Source organism: Asparagus officinalis, chromosome 5, assembly GCF_001876935.1.
Source record: "Asparagus officinalis chromosome 5, Aspof.V1, whole genome shotgun sequence".
Lineage (NCBI taxonomy): Eukaryota > Viridiplantae > Streptophyta > Magnoliopsida > Asparagales > Asparagaceae > Asparagus > Asparagus officinalis.
The window spans coordinates 86,882,292-86,904,876 of NC_033798.1; the positions used below are offsets into that span (position 1 = coordinate 86,882,292).

General features: G+C 39.1%; 1 protein-coding gene and 2 long non-coding RNA genes across 3 annotated transcripts in view; all 3 read right to left on the reverse strand.

Moving 5' to 3' along the window:
* Nucleotides 1,503-22,585, reverse strand: part of LOC109842124 (transcription factor GTE4-like) — a 22,593-nt gene continuing 1,510 nt past the window's right edge. The window contains exons 2-11 of the mRNA XM_020411034.1: nt 11,610-12,083; nt 11,432-11,502; nt 11,253-11,322; nt 11,080-11,146; nt 10,906-10,995; nt 10,249-10,788; nt 10,123-10,168; nt 9,760-9,879; nt 9,417-9,490; nt 1,503-2,089 (exon numbers count right to left, since the gene is read on the reverse strand). Coding sequence (XP_020266623.1) covers nt 9,432-9,490; nt 9,760-9,879; nt 10,123-10,168; nt 10,249-10,788; nt 10,906-10,995; nt 11,080-11,146; nt 11,253-11,322; nt 11,432-11,502; nt 11,610-12,083 — 1,537 coding nt within the window. The 3' untranslated portion in view covers nt 1,503-2,089; nt 9,417-9,431. The remainder of the gene's footprint in view (nt 2,090-9,416; nt 9,491-9,759; nt 9,880-10,122; nt 10,169-10,248; nt 10,789-10,905; nt 10,996-11,079; nt 11,147-11,252; nt 11,323-11,431; nt 11,503-11,609; nt 12,084-22,585) is intronic.
* LOC109840043 lies at nt 10,742-11,147 on the reverse strand. The gene is made up of 3 exons (XR_002246790.1): nt 11,080-11,147; nt 10,906-10,998; nt 10,742-10,813 (listed from the first exon to the last, which is right to left on the reverse strand). It is a non-coding gene; the product is annotated as an uncharacterized LOC109840043 (long non-coding RNA).
* On the reverse strand, nt 11,213-11,604 carry LOC109840042. Its single transcript, XR_002246789.1, has 3 exons — nt 11,558-11,604; nt 11,432-11,477; nt 11,213-11,322 (listed from the first exon to the last, which is right to left on the reverse strand). It is a non-coding gene; the product is annotated as an uncharacterized LOC109840042 (long non-coding RNA).

Here is a 22,585-nt window from a genome sequence, read left to right on the forward strand (position 1 = left end):
GAACAATCTCTTCATATTCGGAGCAATTGAAATACTAGTTATGAAAGCATGAAATATATATAATTAGCACCCTAAAAGCATAAGCATTATCAAAGGAAAACGCATCTCTAAATGGAAATTTTAAACGTATTACAAATCGCCACATATGAGAATTTTGAAAAATGACAATCATAAGTTGAGGAGTGAAATAACAATGTTAAAAATCAACAAAATCTTATATAATTTTCCATATTGTAACATGGTTGTGAACTCATAACTAATTTCTGGTGACATTTTTTTTAAATGAAATCTATTGACGGAAGGTAAGGACCAAGGAGCCAAAGGAATGGTAGTATTGCCGGATGAATAATCTTGGAAGTTTCCCGTAACAACCCCGCATTACTCAAAAGCTTAACCAACATGCAAGGCAGAGGGAACCAACTTCAAACAACATGTGGCCGTCTCATATATATTCTATTGTGTGAGGACATTCTACCTCACAATATCCCAAAATTTAAACATTATCACAAGGTTAGGTATTCAAGAGGGTCTAACTGAGCTGGTTAACTACCTATGAACAGTCTCAAGGTCGATTCTCCTCGAGAGCACTCACAGGATCTTAATTTCTTAGAACACCCGATGTCATGCGTTAGGGAATGCCTCTTTAGGGAATGCCTCTTAGCCACGCCCGAGGGGGTTTGGTATCTATAGTTCAAAGGATCATGGTGAAGTTCCCTTGTCAAACCAACTATATAAATGTTGGTTAGGCGTGGATTTTTGTTTCTTATGAACAGGCACATGTTACTCCCTCGTCAAACCAAAAATACAAATGTTGATTACGTGTGGATTTTTGTTTCTTATGAACAGGCACATGTTGCTTGGTTATCATCCATGCTTAGCACACTCAATGTCGTAATATGAGATGTAGTTCCTCGCAAGACGAAAAGAAACATGAAATAACCAGAAAGATGTAAATGACAGAGAGGAGGATAAAAAAACCCTGAGAAGTTTTCCCTTCCTATCAAACGGATATCAAAAGAAATCACGAAACATTTACAGCGGTATGCCGTGAAACATACAAAGATGATTGGCAATAGCAACCTGCAATGATTTTACTCCAAACAAACAGAAAACGCCGAAATCACCTTACACTTTTCAACGATGCAGCACCAGTGACCGGTGATTAAATAGACTTATGCTGGTAAAACAGAGGACTACAATCATCTCGCAATCTACAGACCCTTTCCCACAATTCCTGCCATTAACTGGCTTGTATTGGCCGTCAACGCCTTCACGGTAAAAGCAAATAAGACATGCACTACTAGCCACTGAGACAAAACTCCTCCCTCATAATTTCCCATTTTATTCCTTTCAACATGCACCACTTTCTATCTCACTTTATTCAACATGCAGTGCACACAGCATTTGAATTCCAATTTAGATGCCAGAGAAAACCCACTCTCGCCAACCAAGCACATCCAAACAATCAAATATCTACCAGAATTTAAGGAAAAACACACAACTTCAACAACAATAGTATTGTCACGCGGTAGAAAACCGATAAATCTAATCTAATCTAATCTAAATGACTAAAAAGCAAATCCCAGTACCCATATGCAATAAATGCAACTTAAGGCTTACTGGAGGACCACAGGGTGAAGCGACGCTAAGAAAGTGCAAGCTTCTTGTCTGAAAGGATCCTGCAACTTAAACAACCATGCTGCTTGATCCAAAAATACTGGTGAGTGGCGATACACAACAGCTATTATACATCAAGTAGGAGACAACAAATTCCTGCATCTATCTGAATCTATAACAAATCACATTTCCTACAATACATACAATATCTGCAGAGATGATACAAAAGAGTGTAATTAAGACAAAGGGTTACTCCACCATGTTCTGCCACCTCAATGGCGTTCGCAAGCAAGCAGAAGCAAAGGTAACAGTCATAGCCTCCTCCAATGTTGAAAGAGACGTCATAGCAAAAAAATTAAAAAAAAAAAGATTAGTCCCAACAGGAAACCTGGTTTTACCAGTTCAGCCACCATCACATAGTCATCAGGTCAAAAACATCACGTCTGCAAATTTTCATTCTTGAATACAGTACCTGCATGGAGCGTGCAACAAGTACTTTCAAGCTACCGTGAACATATTAAGTCTTGAAATTATTTAATTTGTAGGGTTAGAAAGAAATATGGATATTTCATGTAATAAATCTGAAACAGAAGGCACACACAGATGATGAGCATTGGTATAAACCACAGACTAGACTAGCGTGTCAACAAAATGACCAATAGATATCACAGGTAAAAGTTGGATGAATATTGATTTTACATCAGATTATTTAATGTCACCCCATCGTTGTTGAATGGAAAACAACAATATATACTGTCACACAAGCACGCACGAGCGTATACACACACAGAAGGCGGAAGGGAAGGGGAGTCTTCTCTTGCCCCTGGCTCAGTCAACTAATTCACAGATGATGTCGTTGTCGTGAGTAAATGTAACTTTACATGCAACCAGAATAATGGCTAGGAATCGAGAAATAATAGTCACAGTTTTAGCAACAAAATATGTATTACTTTAAAGGTAGGTATCACCGAATATGCCAGGAAAATGACTACTCTAGAATCCTGATGAACAGTTTGCATACCTTGCCTGATGAAGAACCAATATTATAGCTGAAAAAGTTTTTAAAACCAAAAACATGAAATAGTAAAAGCAAGACATGATTGCAACAACGAAGCATAGAAGCACCAAGCAAAAGTTATGTATTCTAAACTCTATATGAATGCAATAACGAAGCACCAAAAATACCAAGCAACCTCAAATACAGGGACCAGTCATGCAAAAATATGAAGAGAACTGTAAAAACGTCTCTCTCAACACTCCTACTGAGAAGCCATGACCATGTCAGGGTATTCATTTGTTCCAACAAGCTTGCCGATCCTACACGAGTCCTCAATTTATAGAGTAACCATCACATCTACCAGGCAATTGCATCTCTCTTGCTAGCTCCAATACTATCAGGCACGAACTGATTCCATATCTACAGAAAAATTAGAATCATGGTTTTGAAACCTGAACTATTTACTCTTTTTGTAATTACTTATCACCAGATAACACAGAAAATTATACACTTATTTCAATCTGCATAATCTAAGGATCAAACAACAGTACTCATCTGATGCGTCACTGGTATTAATTGAGAAGTGCATCATTGTAACCTGGCAGATTGACTCATGGGTACTAATAAATTCAGGAGGAAATTCAACAATTTCAGTGAGGAAATCGGTCATGCTTCATTGCGGTCACGTGGCAAGTAAACCTTGGGATATTTTCTTCCACTTATATCTACTAAATAACATTTTCCCCGCTAACTTTCAAATTTATGATGATGCAGTTGTAGTACTCTGCAGAAGTATAGCTTTCCCCACTTTCTTAGACATAAGGAAGCAATCAGAACTGCGTCCAATGTAACACCTTGAGATTATTAATCATAATAGAATTGCTCAAAATTCTCTAGTATCTTTTCTCGAAAAAGACGGCTCTGGTCTTATCATTAAAACTAGTATTCTGGGGGCTAGCTTTTATTTGGTGTTCTATTTATTTTCATCTTCCGTTAATTGTCCCCACCTAACCCCACTCAAGTATACGCAACAATTGTGGTAACATATACTCAAAAATAGCAACTATACTAATATTACTTAATACATTAAAGTTAAATACATCATCAAATTGCATAAAACAACTTATTATAGCCTAATATATACAATTTTCTGCATAATATTATTAAAACAATAGATGTCATTACACGACATGATGATGATAAGTCAAAAAAATACAATTGAGTACTTACATATTACCACTGTATTTGTACTCTACAATTTTACAACGAAAAATGATTTGAACGAGATTATACTATAAAAATTTGCCCAGATGAAAATATGAAACTTTGCTTCCGGTTGATATATGGTGGGTGTAATTACTAATTACTAACCAGTAGGTTAACTGGTGTTGGGCCAGCAAACTAGTCCCCATCAATAATAATCTCTACTGTATAAAAAAATATAGTTGATTGGTATAAAAAAATATAGTTGATTGGTCTTTAATTCCACCATCATCATAGATTCCATGGTTTTCACTCTTTAATGATGCAGGATGACACAAATACAAGATACCTGGCACAATGGTATATCCAAAGCATATGCATGAGATTTACTATGGCACATACATGTAGGACATATGTATATGAATATTTTCTAAGATGTAAATAAAAAGAACCAGTCAGTAGTTGGTATATACAACATGATGATGATCTTCTTAACTTCCAACTGAAGTTTATGTAAAAAGGTATGGTTAATACTTAATAAGGATAATATGTGCTGCAGTATAAACTTCAACATGTTTACGTGAAGCAACTGGAGAACACATAGCTGAATAAGAGAGCACTCAAGAAATGAATATGGAAAAGTATATTCCCCTTAACTTTCAGGCATAGAATGATTATTGGATTGAGTGCAAAATGTTATTTCACAACCCATTCTGATGGTTGATTATTGATATTCAATATATTGAAGATAGCTGGAAATGTTACTTGAGCTTGAAGAAATTGTTATATACAAGGACATCCTGGATTTGCTTTTGAAAAGGAAACAAACTACGCAACCACACATGACATGCTATGAAATCGAGTTGGCAAAATAATGAAACAAAAGGAAAAATAATGCTTTGGTAGAATCAATGCTAGCGCAACAAAATTTATCATTGTGTGTATATGTAGAAGAAAGCGAAAGTCTAATATATGAGGTGATAAGTAGAACCTCGGTACATAAAACAACAACCAATCCTTTACCCAAATTTTGGGGTCAGTGTACTCTTCCATTCATTTCTATTATAGATCATCTCCGTTAACTACTAACAAATCTTTCTTAATGGCTTCCAACAAGCTCTTTTAGTTCTACCTCTTGTCCTCTTTGCCTCCATAAACTATTATCCTATCCCATCTCCTAATTGGTGCATTTAGTGTTCACTATTACATGACCAAAACATCACAAGCAATTGTCACTGATAAAATCATTAATAGAAGCAGCCTCCAATCTCCTACGAACGCACTCATTTTATATCATTTCTTTTAGCGTGTATTCAGAAGACCATCGCAACATTCTCACTTCTGCTACATTCATTTGTACATGTCATTTTTAACTGCCCAGCATTTTGATTAAAGCATTGTTGATGTTATAATTGTCCTATAGAATTTTCCCTTCAATTCAATAACGTTCTCATTTTGAACCATTTTTATGCAAGTGAAGCAGGCCCCTAACAATCTTGTGTCGACTCAAAATATGCATTTAAAAACCTGAGAAAAAATAATGAGAAAACATTTCCTGCACAAGACTTCTTTAACTTCTTTTAGAAAACACTACCGCTGATCAGACGATATGGGACTGCAACACACACAAAAATCCTAAGACTGTCTAACAAGTCAAATCTAAATAGAAGTGTTGACATCGTAAAAGCTAAAAATTGTTCTAGATTCAAGGAGTGATAGAAACAAGAGGGAGGGAGGGAGGGGGATCCACATTTAGGATTAAATATTCTAATTGCATACTATGTGAACAAGGGAAGCCATACATATCCACACTAAGATATGGCCAGATTTAATGTAGTATAAACAGATATCAAGTAGGGAGAAAATAATCATGAGGTGAATTACCGTCTTTTGAAATATCAAGAAAATTCAATATTTAAACCTTCTACTTTAAGTTACTAACTCTTCTAAGGTGGCAACACATGAGCAGCCAACATTAAGAGAATCTTGGACACTACATAAAAAGCTATTCGAAGATCCTAGGCTTTTAGCTAAAGTCAGTTGTTCGGAAAGCTTTGTCCTAGAGAACTAGGGAGCTAATGAAGTTGCACGGTGAAATTAAACACCCTGGAAGAAGATGAATTGTACAGCCAGAGCAGAAAGTAATCAGAAGATTGATTCAGTTGTGCCCTTAATTTTCAACATATTACTGTGTTCGTAGACATAGGGAGAAGATGCCCTAGTAAGTCTTAAGAGAAACCATAACATAATAGCATTCCTATGCTTTAATTCATTTAGCCATCTCTCAAAATTCAAGTCTTAAAATCATATTTTACATTTAAGTGAATTGTGATTAAGACCCACTTGAACCTCCTTATGATGCATAACCAAATCTCAGGCTCCCTTGGTAATCTCATGTGAAAAACGACAACATCTAACTAAGTCCAATCCCAATAATTTCTGTATTGTATCCCACAATGTGAACACACATCAGAACATATACTTCACGTCTTCAACAAAACCTAGAACCAATAAATACTACCTCAAAACTAAAGGCCTAAGACCAACCATCAATAGAATGTCACACCCTTTTTGAATAAATTTTGAGTTAATAAATCAACTAATGGAAGCAACAGAAGTTACATGATTAGACAATAAGATGTTGCTATTAAAACAACAATTTCCTGTGAAGTTTGTTCTTCATGCTTCAGTTACTTGAGCAGGCTAAATTATTAATAAGGTGAATAACAGCATCAGGATATCATTTCCTGTGAGGTTTGCCTGTAGTAACTAGTAGAGAGGGATATGCTTCAAAGCAAGAGGATATCATTTCAGCTTGTCAAATGCTACCAAATATATAAAGCACACATTACAAAAGATAGCTTGCTATTGTGTGTTGATAGAGTGCCCAAAACCAAATTACAGCTCAGTCAACCCAACTAATAGAATCCCTTCCATGTGCAACGATTCCAAATTGTGTCCTTGTGTCCAATCGACAAATTCAACTTAGCACTTACAAAGTTATGACAGTTGACATTGCATACAAACATACAGTTTATATTACAATATCCAATTTGTAAACTGAAAAGAGCGAACATTATACCCCACTCTAAGAAGCTCAGCAATCAAAAAAACAATATACCCCAAAGAAAACAGTCCAGATATATAGAATTGTACAGTTTTGTGATGGTTCGACCAAATAGGCTATTAAGATCACTTAAATTTAAAGCAGTTGAAATTATCTATTCCTGCTTAAGCTTATAAAAACACTTCATGACCTCAAAATTCATATTTTGCGTAGTTCTTGGTGGTGCTCGATGTAAAATCAAAAATCTTCTGGCTAGATAAGCTTAATTTGTGATGATCAGCAAACTCATCAATTAGTTAAGTTAAGAAATGAAATTCCAACAAGCTTCCTAGAAATGTTGTAAAACTTAGCGCCTTGAACCAACTCCTCCACAAACAAATTCCATTTTCCACGATTGCATATCAAAGCAACAATTAACAAAATAGAAGGTTAAATCAACATTTCGACAGAAGTTAAAGTTTCATTGTACCCTCTCAAAGAGTTAAACCAGTTATGATCAGGTTATGAATAGCTACCCCTTTAGTGAAGCCAATCAAATACTTAGGTAACTTAACCACTCGGAATATTCCTCTCTGTAAATTATAGCAGAGCAAAAAGGACTACCATGACTCAAAGAGACAAAGAGTACCAATTGTCTCCCTGATTTCCAAATTTTCCATGATTTGAAGTAACCAAATTGAGTATCCAGTATACACCATCAGTTTAATTTTAGTCCAGTGTTGACTCCCTTCTAAGAGTCTGGAAAACTAAATCAAATAAAACGGAAAGGCTAACATCAAACCAGGAATTACACTCCTGGGTTTGACCACTAGAGATTAGTTTCATTCTTCTCATTTGTCATGAATATTATTGAAATGCGAACACAAAAAAGGAATGAGATAGATCTTATGGCCTCCATGGAAAACTATGATAGTTATGTATAAAATAAAACCCAAGGAAAATACATGCAGAATTATATGAGATATCTCAAAAAAAGAAGTAATATTGATAGGTCCCCTGGTAAATGCACAAAGGTTAATGAAAATCTGTTTTCAAATAAAATCATCTTCCTCCTCAAGAAATTATGATCTTTTATTAAAATGGATCCTATTGTCTTGACCAAATAAAACTAAACAACCATAAATCAGCCAAAGGCTACCAACACTTATCTAGTATCTACATCAAGAACATGACGAACATTGGAATATTGTTGAGCATAGTTTTTACTTTAAAGAGAAAAAAGACCATAGCATATCTAAGCCACAATTACTCAAAACTGAAATGTAACTACTTGAACTTAAATATCACCTCTAAAAAGTCAATAAAAGACATGAGTCACATAACTAATCAACAAGCAGGTATAGATCTATGAAATCAATCAATGTGGATCCATTCGACATCAGGTTGGATTTTCCATTTGGATTTGGATGTGTTTTGGTCATCATTGTGTCTATATGTTTTTTTGAACCCGTGTATCTCTTACACACAAACACCCGTGCATGAACACACACATATATCATGCAGGATCCACGTCAATATTCCTAGGGCCTTTGGTACTTTTTAAATAAAAATTGTGACCTCAACTGAAAAAGTAGAATTGCTACCTTAAAAAGATTACATTTAAAACCCAGACCCAATTTAAGAGAGTCATTTATGTTCACTTGTGCTTAAGATGTTTTTACATGCCATAACTCTTAACGTACAAAAGACAATCCCACATCCCACTCATCAAAAACACATAACCTTGTATAAAAGCTCATAATAAGACCATTTTTTACTCCAATCCTTGTCTTTGACATGCATGTTGTTGTAGCACCTTATGATCAAGAGAGAGTTTTCCGTCAGGAAGCTATTAGTTTCCTTTAACCCACGTATTAGAAGAGCCAGTAAATTAGAAACAAGCTCTTGATTTATGTGTCTGCTTGTTCAATCAAGTTTACATCCTTGATTGCCTTTTTTTAAAGTAATCCTATTCATTTAATATAGATCAATGGTTGAACAGAATATTACCAAATAATACGGTTGATGTGAATTTGCAATAGTGCTCGGTATTATTATACAAGCAATGGATGTTGAATCGACAAACATCAACAACAAGTTTTATTTTGCACAATGACACATTTAGATTTAGTTACTTAAACAAGCACTTGAGCTTGTTTTGCATATGAAAAACATTATCCTTATTTCCTATAAGGAAAGAAATATCAATTTCTCTGGGTAAGTGATCGTAACCATTCTTCAAGTAAGTTAATACTGGAATAAAAGCATTCACAGCATAGAAAAAGTAGGCATGGTTTACACATTGTCTTGGATACAGAGCATGCCTACCCTATAAAAACAGACAGAAGGTTAAAAGAAGTATGTATTTTCATTTACCTTCATAATGAACTAATAATGACAGCCCATATACAGAAGTGATCTCATCATGTTAAAAAAAAGACCATAAAGTTCACAGCAATATGCACAAGATGTCATAAATCACATAATCAATGTTTTAAAAGGTAAGTCACAATAACTAACGAAACACAATGCTGTCAAGAATCCAGGTCCTACCTGAATCCAGTTTTCCTATGTTCTCGGTGACTGAGCCGCATCAGATCCAGCAGAAGAACTATCACTGTCAGAATCTGCAACATGCCACTTGGTTTAAGTTAAATTGACCCAACTCTCAAGAATTAATAGCTCTAGTAATGAAACTAACTTGCTACCTACCAAACCAAATAAGAAACCTAAAATGAACTCCAAATTATAGAAGAATAAATAAATTAAGGGTGACCAAGAAGGAAACCAGCCCTCATGTCATAGGCATATGGCTTCAATTTAAGTTGGGGTGAAATTTCTACACATATATCTATATAGCATATCTAAAAAGGAATGTATCTAGATAGTATATTACCACTAGAGGAAGATCCAGAGTCACTACTTGAGCTGCTCGAACTACTTGACCTACTTGCATTATCTCCCTTCTTTTCACCTGCTTGTAGTGGAGAGGAAGCCGCGTGCTTTTCATCAACCACTGTTTTCACAAATTAAATTTAACCACACATTCCATGATATGGGTTAACAACAATGCTTTTCATCAACCACTGTTTTCACAAATTAAATTTAACCACACATTCCATGATATGGGTTAACAACAAATAGCAAGATATTAGGAAACAAATTAAATTTAACCACACATTCCATGATATGGGTTAACAACAAATAGCAAGATATTAGGAAAAAGTAGAACAATATCAGGCAAGTGAAATTAAGTTACCTGTCCTGCTCTCTGTTGGCACTTCTGCAACTACAGCATCAGAATTCTGCTCAAATGAGGAAAATGTAAATCTAAGTAACTGTACAAAAAGAAGACCTCTTATAAAATATCATTCAATTGTCATACCCTTTCCTGTACCATTTCTTGCCCTTCATGTTGCTGATTGTCCGACCTTGACTGAAGTGCAAGCTCAGCAAGCTCCGCCTTCCTCTTGTTCTTGCTTAGACTCTTCTTATAATTGGTAACAAACCTATCCAGCTCCCAAAGAGTCTCAGTATCAACACTATCTATATCTACCTCAATCTCATCATCATGCTGACTCAGTGATGAGTTCCTCTTCTTGATAATCTGCACCACATTATCCAGTTTCTCTGGAGGAAGATTTTGCAAATTATTGCTCAGCTTTTGCTTCTCTTCAAACGTCATATCCCTCTTATGAGGGTCTTTAGCCTTTGGCTTCTTAAGCGCTGGAGGCCTTCCAACATGTGGGGTATAACTAACTGGCTTCGTTTTCAAGTCTACTGACATTGGAGGAACCGTTGAATCTGATCTTTCAAGAACTCTCTTTGTATCAATAGGCGGTGGCTTCTTAGATGAAACAGGCGGTGGCCGTGGAGACAGCTGCCCAACCTGCATAAGCCTTTGCTGGAGCCTCATGATCCCGTTCTAGATGCCTAAATTCATTCTCAATCTGCGAAAATATAGCAATAAATAATCTAATATCAATACAAGCAATATTAGTATTACTATAAATTTGTAGAGATAATGTTGAAAACTTGTAACCTGAGATACGATAATAGTGTCACCCTGCCATTGGAATATATTTTCTGATTTCATCATTCCAACGATCTTCTGGGTGAAGTTCTGCATTTCCTACTGTAAAAGGGACAAGATCAAAATATATTCCTATGTGATTATAAACTTTTATATTAGCTAAATTTTGGGTTATTTCTGTACCTTGAAAGGTTCGTTATCAGTTCTGAAACTGATACCAGGCACATATTTGAGCAAAACATGGAATCCCCTATACATTACAATAAACCATAAACATAATTAAACATTAATATTTAAATTAATAAATCAATCCATAGCAAATTCTCTCATTACCCGAGCTGCTCGAACTACTTGACCTACTTGCATTATCTCCCTTCTTTTCACCTGCTTGTAGTGGAGAGGAAGCCGCGTGCTTTTCATCAACCACTGTTTTCACAAATTAAATTTAACCACACATTCCATGATATGGGTTAACAACAAATAGCAAGATATTAGGAAAAAGTAGAACAATATCAGGCAAGTGAAATTAAGTTACCTGTCCTGCTCTCTGTTGGCACTTCTGCAACTACAGCATCAGAATTCTGCTCAAATGAGGAAAATGTAAATCTAAGTAACTGTACAAAAAGAAGACCTCTTATAAAATATCATTCAATTGTCATACCCTTTCCTGTACCATTTCTTGCCCTTCATGTTGCTGATTGTCCGACCTTTACTGAAGTGCAAGCTCACCAAGCTTTGGCTTCCTCTTGTTCTTGCTTAGACTCTTCTTATAATTGGTAACAAACCTATCCAGCTCCCAAAGAGTCTCAGTATCAACACTATCTATATCTACCTCAATCTCATCATCATGCTGACTCAGTGATGAGTTCCTCTTCTTGATAATCTGCACCACATTATCCAGTTTCTCTGGAGGAAGATTTTGCAAATTATTGCTCAGCTTTTGCTTCTCTTCAAACGTCATATCCCTCTTATGAGGGTCTTTAGCCTTTGGCTTCTTAAGCGCTGGAGGCCTTCCAACATGTGGGGTATAACTAACTGGCTTTGTTTTCAAGTCTACTGACATTGGAGGAACCGTTGAATCTGATCTCTCAAGAACTCTCTTTGTATCAATAGGCGGTGGGTTCTTAGATGAAACAGGCGGTGGCTTCTTTGTATCAATAGGCGGTGCTTTTGTCCTCAAAATAATACTGCAAACCAAAATAAAGTCATTGATAAATCATCAAAACTCTCACCAAAAAGAAAAAGCTCAAGTTCTTGAATTTTACATGGGCTTTGACGATCATCTTTGCTTATGGAATATAGTAGTAGGCAATCTTCATTGATTATTCTTTTAAGAACAATGAGAATCTGGCCATGTCATAAAATAGATACAAATAAATTTGGGCTACTAAAAGAAATAAATTAGAATAACAATTTAGTAAAATTAGCTACCTTCTCTATGGAAAGCTATCGTTTCCTCTCAACAGTTTCAGTAAGCTGTGCTTGGTCATCATATTTCTTACAAAGAACTCATCAACAATAGTTTATGTGCAGTATAGATAAGTAAAAAATAGTTGACATGCAAATTTAAAGTAATAAAGTGAGCTATTCTCTGAATGTGCAGTATAGATAAGTAAAAAATAGTTGACATGCAAATTTAAAGTAATAAAGTGAGCTATTCTCTGAATATGTATTTAGATTCACATAATTTAGTAATAAAGTGAGCTATTCTCTGAATATGTATTTAGATTCACATAATTTAATGTTAAATTTAAGTTAATTTTACGATTATAGATGTTTGGTCTTCTCTTTAGAGGAGGAAGCGGGTGCATTTGCAGATAATACATGTTATTTTGAAGAGAGTTAGTATGCCAGCTCACGGCATAACGGTACATTAAGTAAGGCTCCATATCTAGCTGGCACACTCGTGAATACGTGTTGCCTGAAGAAAAAACATAATTGCTTAATTCTATACAAAGTTTCTTTATATCCTCATTTATGACCTGTAAGGCCTTTCATACTATATATATCACATAGCATACTACTAAATTTGCATATAGGGAATGGGAACAATTAAAAATTCTAACAAGTATAAATATATTTAATGAAAGTTCAAAACAATAACATTACCAATGCACAAGAGTAGTTTACAAGTCAGAATTCTCATGATACTTCCATGATACTACTGATTATTCAGGTTCAGTTTTGATCAAAATAAAATGTTTACAACCTACATCTGGGGGCTTTCGAAAACTTTGAAGAATTTCTGATTACACCAAGACGAGCGAAGGAACAAATTTTAAAAAATCCCTACATGTAATAAAAAATGTAGTCAAATTATTGCTAAGAGGACTACTGAACAGGTTTTCTCAAGTAATGGTTATTGGTTACAGGGGCTCCTGTATTTCTGTCTGGAGTAGCTATTGCATTATTAAGAAGTCATGATATAAATATATTTAATAGAATTGATATAACAATTAATTCATATCTTCAATCTATTGGTTACACAATTGATATCAGATTGATCAAAACAGAATTGATATAGCAATTAATTCATAATTTCCAGTCATCTAAGGGAAATCATTTGCACAATTGAAGAACCTTGTACTTCTCCTTTGATCGATCAATTAGCTTAGTATTTTTATCTTGTGTTTTGGTTTCCACTATGTTTGCATGTTATCTTTGACTTGGATAACAGAACTTGCATCAGGAAGCACAGAAGATGCTATCAGTCAACTACGCTCTAGAAGACCTATGAGTCGGACTGAGGTAGGTCAAACTTAATCATGGTCAAATTAATTATATTAACCCATAGATCATGTTCGATTTTCTTGTGGTATTTATGTTCTAGAATATATACTTAATCCATTTTACCACAGTTTCAATCAACTTTTCAGGATGCTGAGGAGTTCTTATGATTTCTACCAAGTGATAGTTAGATCATAGATGATTTGATGCCTATTTATTTGGTAGCTATACTTGTAGGCGTCAAAAAATGCTAATAGATATCCCAAGCATAGAGAAGATCACTCAAAAATTCACAAGAAAAGAGAGAGATTCCGCGATTCTCCTAAATCGTTCGCAGAGTTTAGACCGGGCTTGATCGTGCACCGAATATCCATTATGTGCCTCTTCTGAGTGGCTTGTTCCGTCTCTTTACTGGATAGACAACGAAAGTAAAAGACGCATCATAAGCTCGTCGATACAACGTTTGCGAAATGTGGATTGTAAAAAAACCGCGCTCTTCGCCGAATCGATTCCCTTTCTCTTACATCATTGCAGGTAATATAGCCATGTAGACGTAGTCAATAATAGGAAAAATGCCCAATCTCGAACTCTTCGGGTCCAACTCCAGTTTGAGTAACCTCTTTACATCCCGAATCGTAGATTGGCAATAAGCTGATGAGTCCCCCTGTAATTAAAATTGCTCTGTTTTCAGGAGGTTGAAGCCAAGGATACTGACAATGCTGCCAATGCATCCGCGTATCCGTATTTTGGAGAGCAGCCGCGGGAACTGTACTGCGATGAAAAATTCTTCAACGAGCTTGCTATTTCGATGGCCACCTGGTGGTATGGAATCAGGTCTCGATTTCTGACCTTCATACTCTCCTCGTATTTGATTAACCACCAGTGAGAATTCCATAAAGCTTCAAGGTATTCGACCCGCCAGCTTCTTTGGCGAAAAATTAAGTCCGGCGATTATTAATGCATTGTATTCAGCCACGTTATTAGAGCATGGTTAAGTCAGTGAATAAATGCTCTAGGAAGAACGTGCTTTCCGGGGAACACTAAAAACGACCCCCATCCTCGAGGAGATTTTTAGAACATCCGGGGTGCACTTGCCACGTTTGGTTTTGATCGGGAACCCATCGAAGTAGCATTGCAACACTTGTTGATGCTGAGGTGGTATTAACTTCGTGAGTTTCAATCTGGCAGGTCGTCCGTACCAATCGACTACATCTTCGTAGGGTTTTCAGCCAGAAATCGCAAATAGCCGTCCTTTTAAACAGAGTTTCTGTTGGCTTAAAAATACAAGTCATATTGTGATAGGAGTAAGGCCGCATCTGGGCCAAACAGCCGCCAATTCATGGAAGCCGGTTGGTCAATGAACACTCGGTACGGGAATTTATGTTGGAAAATGAGCAATAAATCGTCCTGTGCCGACTAAATAATGTCGGCATTTTCTGAATCGGCGAATTACCAAAGCGGGCATTCCTTCTCAATCATCGTATAACGAGACTCAGCTTCCTACCAATGTACGACTCAGATAATACACCAGCTTGCTCGTGACGGGTTGATCGTCCGTGCTTGTGGCAAGAAGGCACTTAAACGAATGGCTGCGTCGCTTTGACATAAATCAAAAACGACGCGAGCTTGCCCGATTTCGTGCAACGAGAATAGGTGGATTCGCTAGATATTTCTTTGATATCTTCGAATGGCCTTCTGACATGCCTTGCATCCCAAATGAACGAACACGCCTCTTTGGCGAGTTTGGAACACGGTTTGACTTTTCGGACAAGTTCGATATAAACCGACGGATATATGCTAATCGACCTTGCAATGCCTGCTGAGTTCTTTAAGAATATTTCTTGGAGGCGCAGTTTGGCGTTTATCGCCGTTCACCTTATCAGGATGCGAATATGAATACCTTTTGTGTGACGACGAACGGCCAAGGAATTTACCGGCTCCGACATTCCAAGGAAGGATTTAGTCGGGTTGAATCTTTTAACTGATGAGTTCTCATAAGTTCGAACATTGTCTTCAAGTCGTTAATGTGGACCCCACCCGCCCGCCCCCCCGCCCGGTCCGTTTTTATCACGACTCTTAACGACACAGATCATCAAACAGTGTATGCATTCGAGCGGTCCTTCCGAGATCTCTTGAAATATTTCGTCATTGCTCGTTGAATTATGTAGCACGGCATTCTTTAAACCGAAAGGCATAACGGTATAAACAAAAGACCCAAGAGGTGTTCTGAAAGCTGTATGCTTTCATCATCCGGATGCATCTTGATTTGATTATAACCCCAGAAAAATCCTATCAATGAACGACAATTCTTTCAAAACCCGGCATGTGTTGTCAATAATGACGTCCGTAATCGTAGGGGAAAATCATTCTTGGGGCATCTGTATTCAGATCTCTGAAGTCAATACAGATTCCTGATTTTTCCATTCTTTTGAGTGATGGAACGATATTGCCAACCATCAGGATGTTGTTCCTCTCTGACGAAAACCCAGAGTCAATGTACTTCTTAACTTTCAGCTTCTATATGCCTCCATAATTTGCGGAGCGAAACTGTCTTGTTGTTGCTTGACATGGTTTAGGCATCCGATTTTAATGTTAAGGTATGCATGCTACATTTTGGGTCGAGTCCGCTGGCATATCTTCGTACGTTCCTGCGAAAACGTCGAATCATACTCCTTTAACGAGGGCAATTAATTCCCTTTTTCGTCTGGGCGGGAGATCACCGCTGATAAATATAGGCTTCGATTCAATTTTCGTCACCCCATATTAACTTGAACCACTTTATCCTCGTAGGAGTTCTCTTGCTCAAATCGATCACCGTAATGGATATGTCATGTAATGCATCCATGGATCTTGCCCAAACAGGTACTGATACCGTCTCTTCTGTTGTGGAAAGGGTCAACCGTCGCCAATGTTCACATAGGAGATTTGAATCTTTCTCCAATGCTTCACATCAGAATCCCAATTGCGAGGTGTCGGTGAGAGTGCCGCTCCTACTATTAATTGTTAATGATTTTGTTGGCCAATAATCGTCATCGGAGAGCATAACCCAGACCCCTATTACGATAGTAATAATTATCTGGTTTTTCGCTTTTGTACATAGGCAGACGGGGTGGAACCCTAAATACCTTGACCAAAATATAGACCTTCACCAGTGAAAGTCATAACGTCGGTTCACCATATAATCATTCCTTGGGAACTGTAATCGAAAGAGAAAATGTCGCGCCGGGTTTTTCTTCTATCCGATTAGCTATCTTAAGAAATGGTCTGGAGTGGGGATGATTCCGGCTTTTCCAAGACTATCTCTTTCACCTCCCCCTGTCTTGGCGGGTAAGATCACAGTTGTTCGGCGCTTGAATCTTGGCGGTGTTTCATCTTCTACAGGACGACGAAAAGTGGCATATGTAGACTAGGTCGTCGTACAATTTCTGCATTACACTATGCAAGAACAATGCGAGTACTTCTAAATCATGATTATTATTTCCATCGGCAAGTCTGGCCAGTTACAACTTTCGTCGACGATTCATGCAGCGTCAAGATCGATTACAAGAGTTCAATGTCTTTAGTGACAAGACCTTGCAGCTATGAATCGAGCCCGGGCTCAGTATCAGCTCTTTCCTCCGCTGTCCGTCGCATGGGGCCGATTGGTTCAGTTTTCGGACTCGACCATACAAGAAGGGAGTCAAGTAGTAATTTCTAACCCCTTGAATGGTTGCTTATCCGCGACCACCGTCTTGACCTCCTCAAATTAGTGTCGACATATTTGCAAACACTGATGGAGGGTGGAGGGAAACTATAAGATTAGCCGTGGATCCATGGGCGACCCAAATTAGAGTAATTATAGGAAGTCTCTGCATCCGATCACGACATAGCAGGTGACTTCAGACTTCAGATCTCGCGAGTTGACACTTCACTCCGGATTTCCCAACGTCGTTGACCGCGCTTTGGTTGAAACCCATTAGATAACGTTCCAAGTGGAGGCTAACTTGCTGGCGGGAATTCCGAGGTGGTACATCAAACGAGTGGCATGATACTAAACAGGGCAGACCCGATCGACTTGGATCGCGGTAACCATGCTCGACCGATATATTCCAGTAAAATATAACGGTCTATCATGCTTTGAATTCTGACTTGTATGTGCTTCTTTTGTGAAGCAATGCAAGGAAAATTTGGTGGCTGCTAGATTGCAGTGCGCACTGATGACTCTGGCTCTTCAGGAAGCTGGCCTTGACCTGAGTTAAGAATACTTCAGAATCAGCCAAAGCTTCCTTGTAAAGCTTCTCTGGTTATCTTTTGAGAGGCGCAGCAACTGCGTACAATGTATTCTGGCTGGATATTAAGCGCAGCTGAGGCCATAACGTGAACGATATGGTGCGTTCGAGCTTTCCGGTTTGTCTGCGTACCAATCAGGGCTGCTACTAAAACGAGAACCTGCTTCGGGATTTGAAGCCTCTTTGTGTTGAGGTCTTTCTGCCTTTTGCTTAACAACTTTCCTGAGGTTTTTTCAGGTGGGCTACTGGTGGAGTTATGGGCTACCCCCACTCCGTAAGAGTTTTGGGCATTTGGATCTGAGGTTTCCGGATACTTTATAATGTACTCGTTTCCACTTCTTGTAGCAAAAACTCCTGTTCTCCCATCAAGAAAGTGATAAAGCTTGCTAATAAATCCTCTTCGTTCTTCTCGGAATCGCCGAGGCTCATGCAGGACTTCTCCTCCCATGCCCTTTGGACTTCTTCTTCGACGTGGAGTGTCGTCCATCTGTTGCATCTTCAAGCAAATACCGGATGAACCCAAAGAATTTCGCCGTTGGGGTTTGTGAGATATCGAGCCGCGCTTCTGGCGCTGTCGCATGAGGGTCATCGTTGATGATTTGCATCTTGAACCTTTGATACTTGCGATCGGCTTGAAACCAGGAAAAGAACCGATCGAAAGCTAATAGAGAGCCGCGTTTGCGCCTACCTTCTCTTCTTTGGCTTCGGCGTCACAATACCAACATCAATTAATGTTTGAAGTTTTATCCTTTAGACCATAACATGTCTTATGTAGGATGGTGGATACCTTCTGTGATATGCAGCAATACTTTGGTCATTGATCTATCGTTGCTTCTTCTTGGTTTGTGACGACGCGTGGAAGCTTGATCCTTGTTGTTCTCTCAACAAAGTATTTGAAGATGACGGCGGAACTCATCATCTTTGAAAGATATTCCTTTGGAATCTGGGCTCAGAATTCTTAACTGGCTTCTGAGCTGTTAGATTCTGAACTTGGCGGGCCAACTGGAAGGATGATTGTTGTGGTTGTTGGCTGCGGCGGCTGCTGTGACGTTTGGTGTGCTGTCTACAGCGGCTACGGATTCCTCTCGCTCTGGGCCGCCGAGGATTAAAGTTTTGTTTCTGATTCTGATTTTGGCTGGTGGCAAACCTACGCTCGGCAAATTATTTCTGCTTAAGGAAGGGCGTTCAGCTTGTTCGCGAACTCTGTACTTTCATCTCTTTCGCAAGTTTTTAGATGGGAACAACCCCCAACACCACTTCTAATACATCCAAGGACAGGTTATTATGAATGTTTTCAGAATAAAAATCTCAGTGAGTGGAATCTCTGCAGTTCACCGCTTTGTCCCGGAATCGTTTTGAGCAAAGACATCACCGATTCGCCCTCCTTCGGCTTCTCATCAACAACGTGGCCGATCGAGACTTACCAGTGTCGTCGTCGAAGAAATTGCGTGAGGAATAACTCTTTCCATGTCTGGCCCAGCTAGTGATACCTCGCCAGGCTTAAGGCGTCGGACCGAAATCGAAGGCATGGCCGCGCGAAAGTGGTTCCTACGAATGGACGGTACGCATCAGGGCTTCGTTCGCCAAAATATTGCGGGCGCGAGATGGCGATTAAAGTAGACAAGTGCTGAGTTGGGAACCCCTGCCATCAAAAAGGAGTAAAGTTAATCAAATTAAATTCTGGGATAAGAATCAGGTCCCACTCCCTCGGGTACCGGGTTATGGGATGCCCGTTTCTTCACTTCTTGAGCCGGCATAAAGCGTTGACTTGGGCTCTCAAGATCGTGCATCTTCTTGTCCTCATTCCTCGCTTTTCTTCAAATAGATTTGTGGAGGTTGAGTGGCTGAATTGGTCGGATTTAGCTTTCGAGTTGTCTTTATCTGGAGGAGGATCTTCCAAATATCTTTTTCTCATCCTCTTTCATTACGCCGACTGATTCTGCCTCTTTGGCTTGATTCCGGTTGGTGTTGCTGACACTGCAAATCCCGCATCTGCTGGCATGGTCAAACTCTATTTCAGTTTGAATTCAGCTCTAATGTTCTTCGTGTTGTTTAGCCAACGCTTCCTGCAGCATGTGAGGCCAATTGATCTGGCGTTAATTGCAATGATTCTCCTGGTCTCGGCTGTCCAACACTGATGTGGTGTCGTCAGAAGCGACAGCGAAGCAAGTGTCTTGATAATTCTTCGTCCGATAGATAACCCCTCGTGCATTTCTTGTAATCTCGTCGTAGGTTGGGCTCTTCTTTAACGCGCCATCCTTTAATGAGAAAGACTCTGGGCTCTAACCTCCTCCCGGAGAGAAATCAGGGTCGAGGGTTACTAAACATGTTTCTTTCCTTTGTGTCAATTGTTGAATAGTGACCTGCAAGGGAATTCATGCCGTTGATTTACCAGATTTTTTCTTGTTGAAAACGTCTCATTTTTGGGTTTTGCCTCATTGGAGCAATCTTTGAAATATCGGGACTCTTGTTGAATTATCTAGAGCAATACCGCATTCCTGTCAGCACTGGCTTTGATAGTCTCTCGCACAGCGCAAATGGGACTCAATTGCTGCTCGGACATCCTCTTTCTTGAGTTATTTTTCTGATAGTACAGTCGTCATTATTGGTGATTCGAGCAACATATCCTTGCCTCTGAACTTTGTTAAACATAATAGGACTGACTAGTCGTCGCCTGCTGAGGCGCATCCAAAGTTGTAATTTTTGAATCCCACCCCCACTTGCGGAGTGGAGTTTGTCATAAGGTCCGTAAAAACGAGAGTGAACTGGTATTCTCCGTCGTTCTGGAGCTTGTGAGGTTTCTCACAGGTGGGTGTTTAACGAACCCCCTGCATATGAAACCACTATGGGTTTATTTGCAGCATCTGATGGTTGTTTTAACTGGGGCTTCTGCTGGATCGTCAACCGAAGGGCGCGAGGCGATCTGCCCATTGTTCACTTTAAACTTAGACAAATCTGGGCTAACCAAGGGTTTCAAACCGGCACGAGCAGGTAGATGGCCCGGAACAGATGCTTGCGGCGTCTTTGGCATCTCAGACTTTATGTATTTTTTCGTGACTTTCAGACACGCGCTCCTTTCTTGTTCTTTGGGCGTTTGTTGACGAAGAGCGCGAGTTTGGGCATGCGATTCGCCTTAACGCCTTTGTATCCGTTCCTTAAAGGGTTCGAACGGCCCTTTTGACGAATGTCCAAGCTCCTCTCTCCGTCGTAAGTTTTTGCAGAAATACATTATTTTGCCGTTGGGCCAATTGAACCGCTTTCTGTTTCAGTGCGAGCTCTAGGTCCGCATAGTATGGAGCCCATCGTTTGTTGCATGGCTTTAGCGCATTGTCGAGGCACGGCGCTGCGGCTGTCTCTAGACAGATCTTTTCGTCAGCACCGGTGAGCTATTGATCACGACTCCGTAACTGGTGTCAGAGTCGTTTTGAGCAGGGACGATTGCCAAGAGATTGCCTTAACAACGATCGAGGCGCAGAATCCTTGTCTGGCGGCCCTCGCGTTGGAATTTGGGAGACTTGAAAGTTTTCGAAATCTCTCTATATTTGCCGAGACGAGGAAGAATTTCGTGCGGATGAGGATTTGATAAATACTCTCCAAACTTCGTCTGATCGAATTCGTATTCGATCTCTTCATTGATGATGATCTTGATCGTTGGCGACACCCGGCGGTCTCGGCAGCGAGACGCGCCTGGTTCCCCTGTGGTCGCCAGCTGTTTGGTTCAAAAATCCTGCTGTGGAATTCATTATAATTTATTCTATTACAACATAATTTCGAAGAAGATATAATCTTTTTATAAGAATTTTTTCTACACAACAAAACAAAAATTACAAACTCTTAGAAAAACAAACGACGAAATCGTCTATGGGCATTCTCGTTTCGTGGGAACTTTGGCCTGTGCGCGGGAACGCTTTGGTTCGTCGGACCGCCGATATCAGCAGATCGGAAGAGGGGTTATGATTCCTAACTTCGTTATCGAAGTAAGAAATTGAATACGATATCTTATCGGAAGTAAGAATCACGTTCCTGCTAAATCAAGTCGAAGCTTAATTGCAAAGGCGTTTGCAAGAAAAAAGAACTCAATCTGCTGCTCCTTCTCGTGCTCTGGAATGTCTAACAAATGCTCGATCCCGTCAAAGTGACGCCTAGGGGGGGTATTTATAGCCTCAAAGGGTCTGTAACTGCAGAAAACTCAGTCAATCATAGAAGTCAGTAGCGAGACATGTGTTACTGTCTCCGCTGGCGAGACAGGCGTTTACTGTCTCGACCGCGCCGAGACAGTAAATTTGGCTGTCTCGGCTCAGGCGAGAAACAGTAAATGCTGTCTCGGAAAATGGGCAGTTTCTCGCTGTAACTGTTCTCACCACGTTTTCAAAACTCGCGTTATTGTTGGCAAGTTATCGCACGTGATTTTCGACCATGATTTTCCCCACGTCCCTTGGAGTTAATGGACACGTGTAGGGCAGTTAGCAAATGTAAGTTTTGACTATTTCAACACTTGTCTGCGCTGGCGGAGACAGCTAAAGACTGCTCGCTAGGCGAGACAGCAAAGACTGTCTCGCTGGCCGAGACAGCAAAAGATGTCCTCGCTGGCTGAGACAGCAAAGACTGGTCTCGCTGGCGAGACAGCAAGACTATCTCGGCTGGCGAGACAGATTCATACTTGTTTTATTTTTTCCAAAACATATGAAATCGCT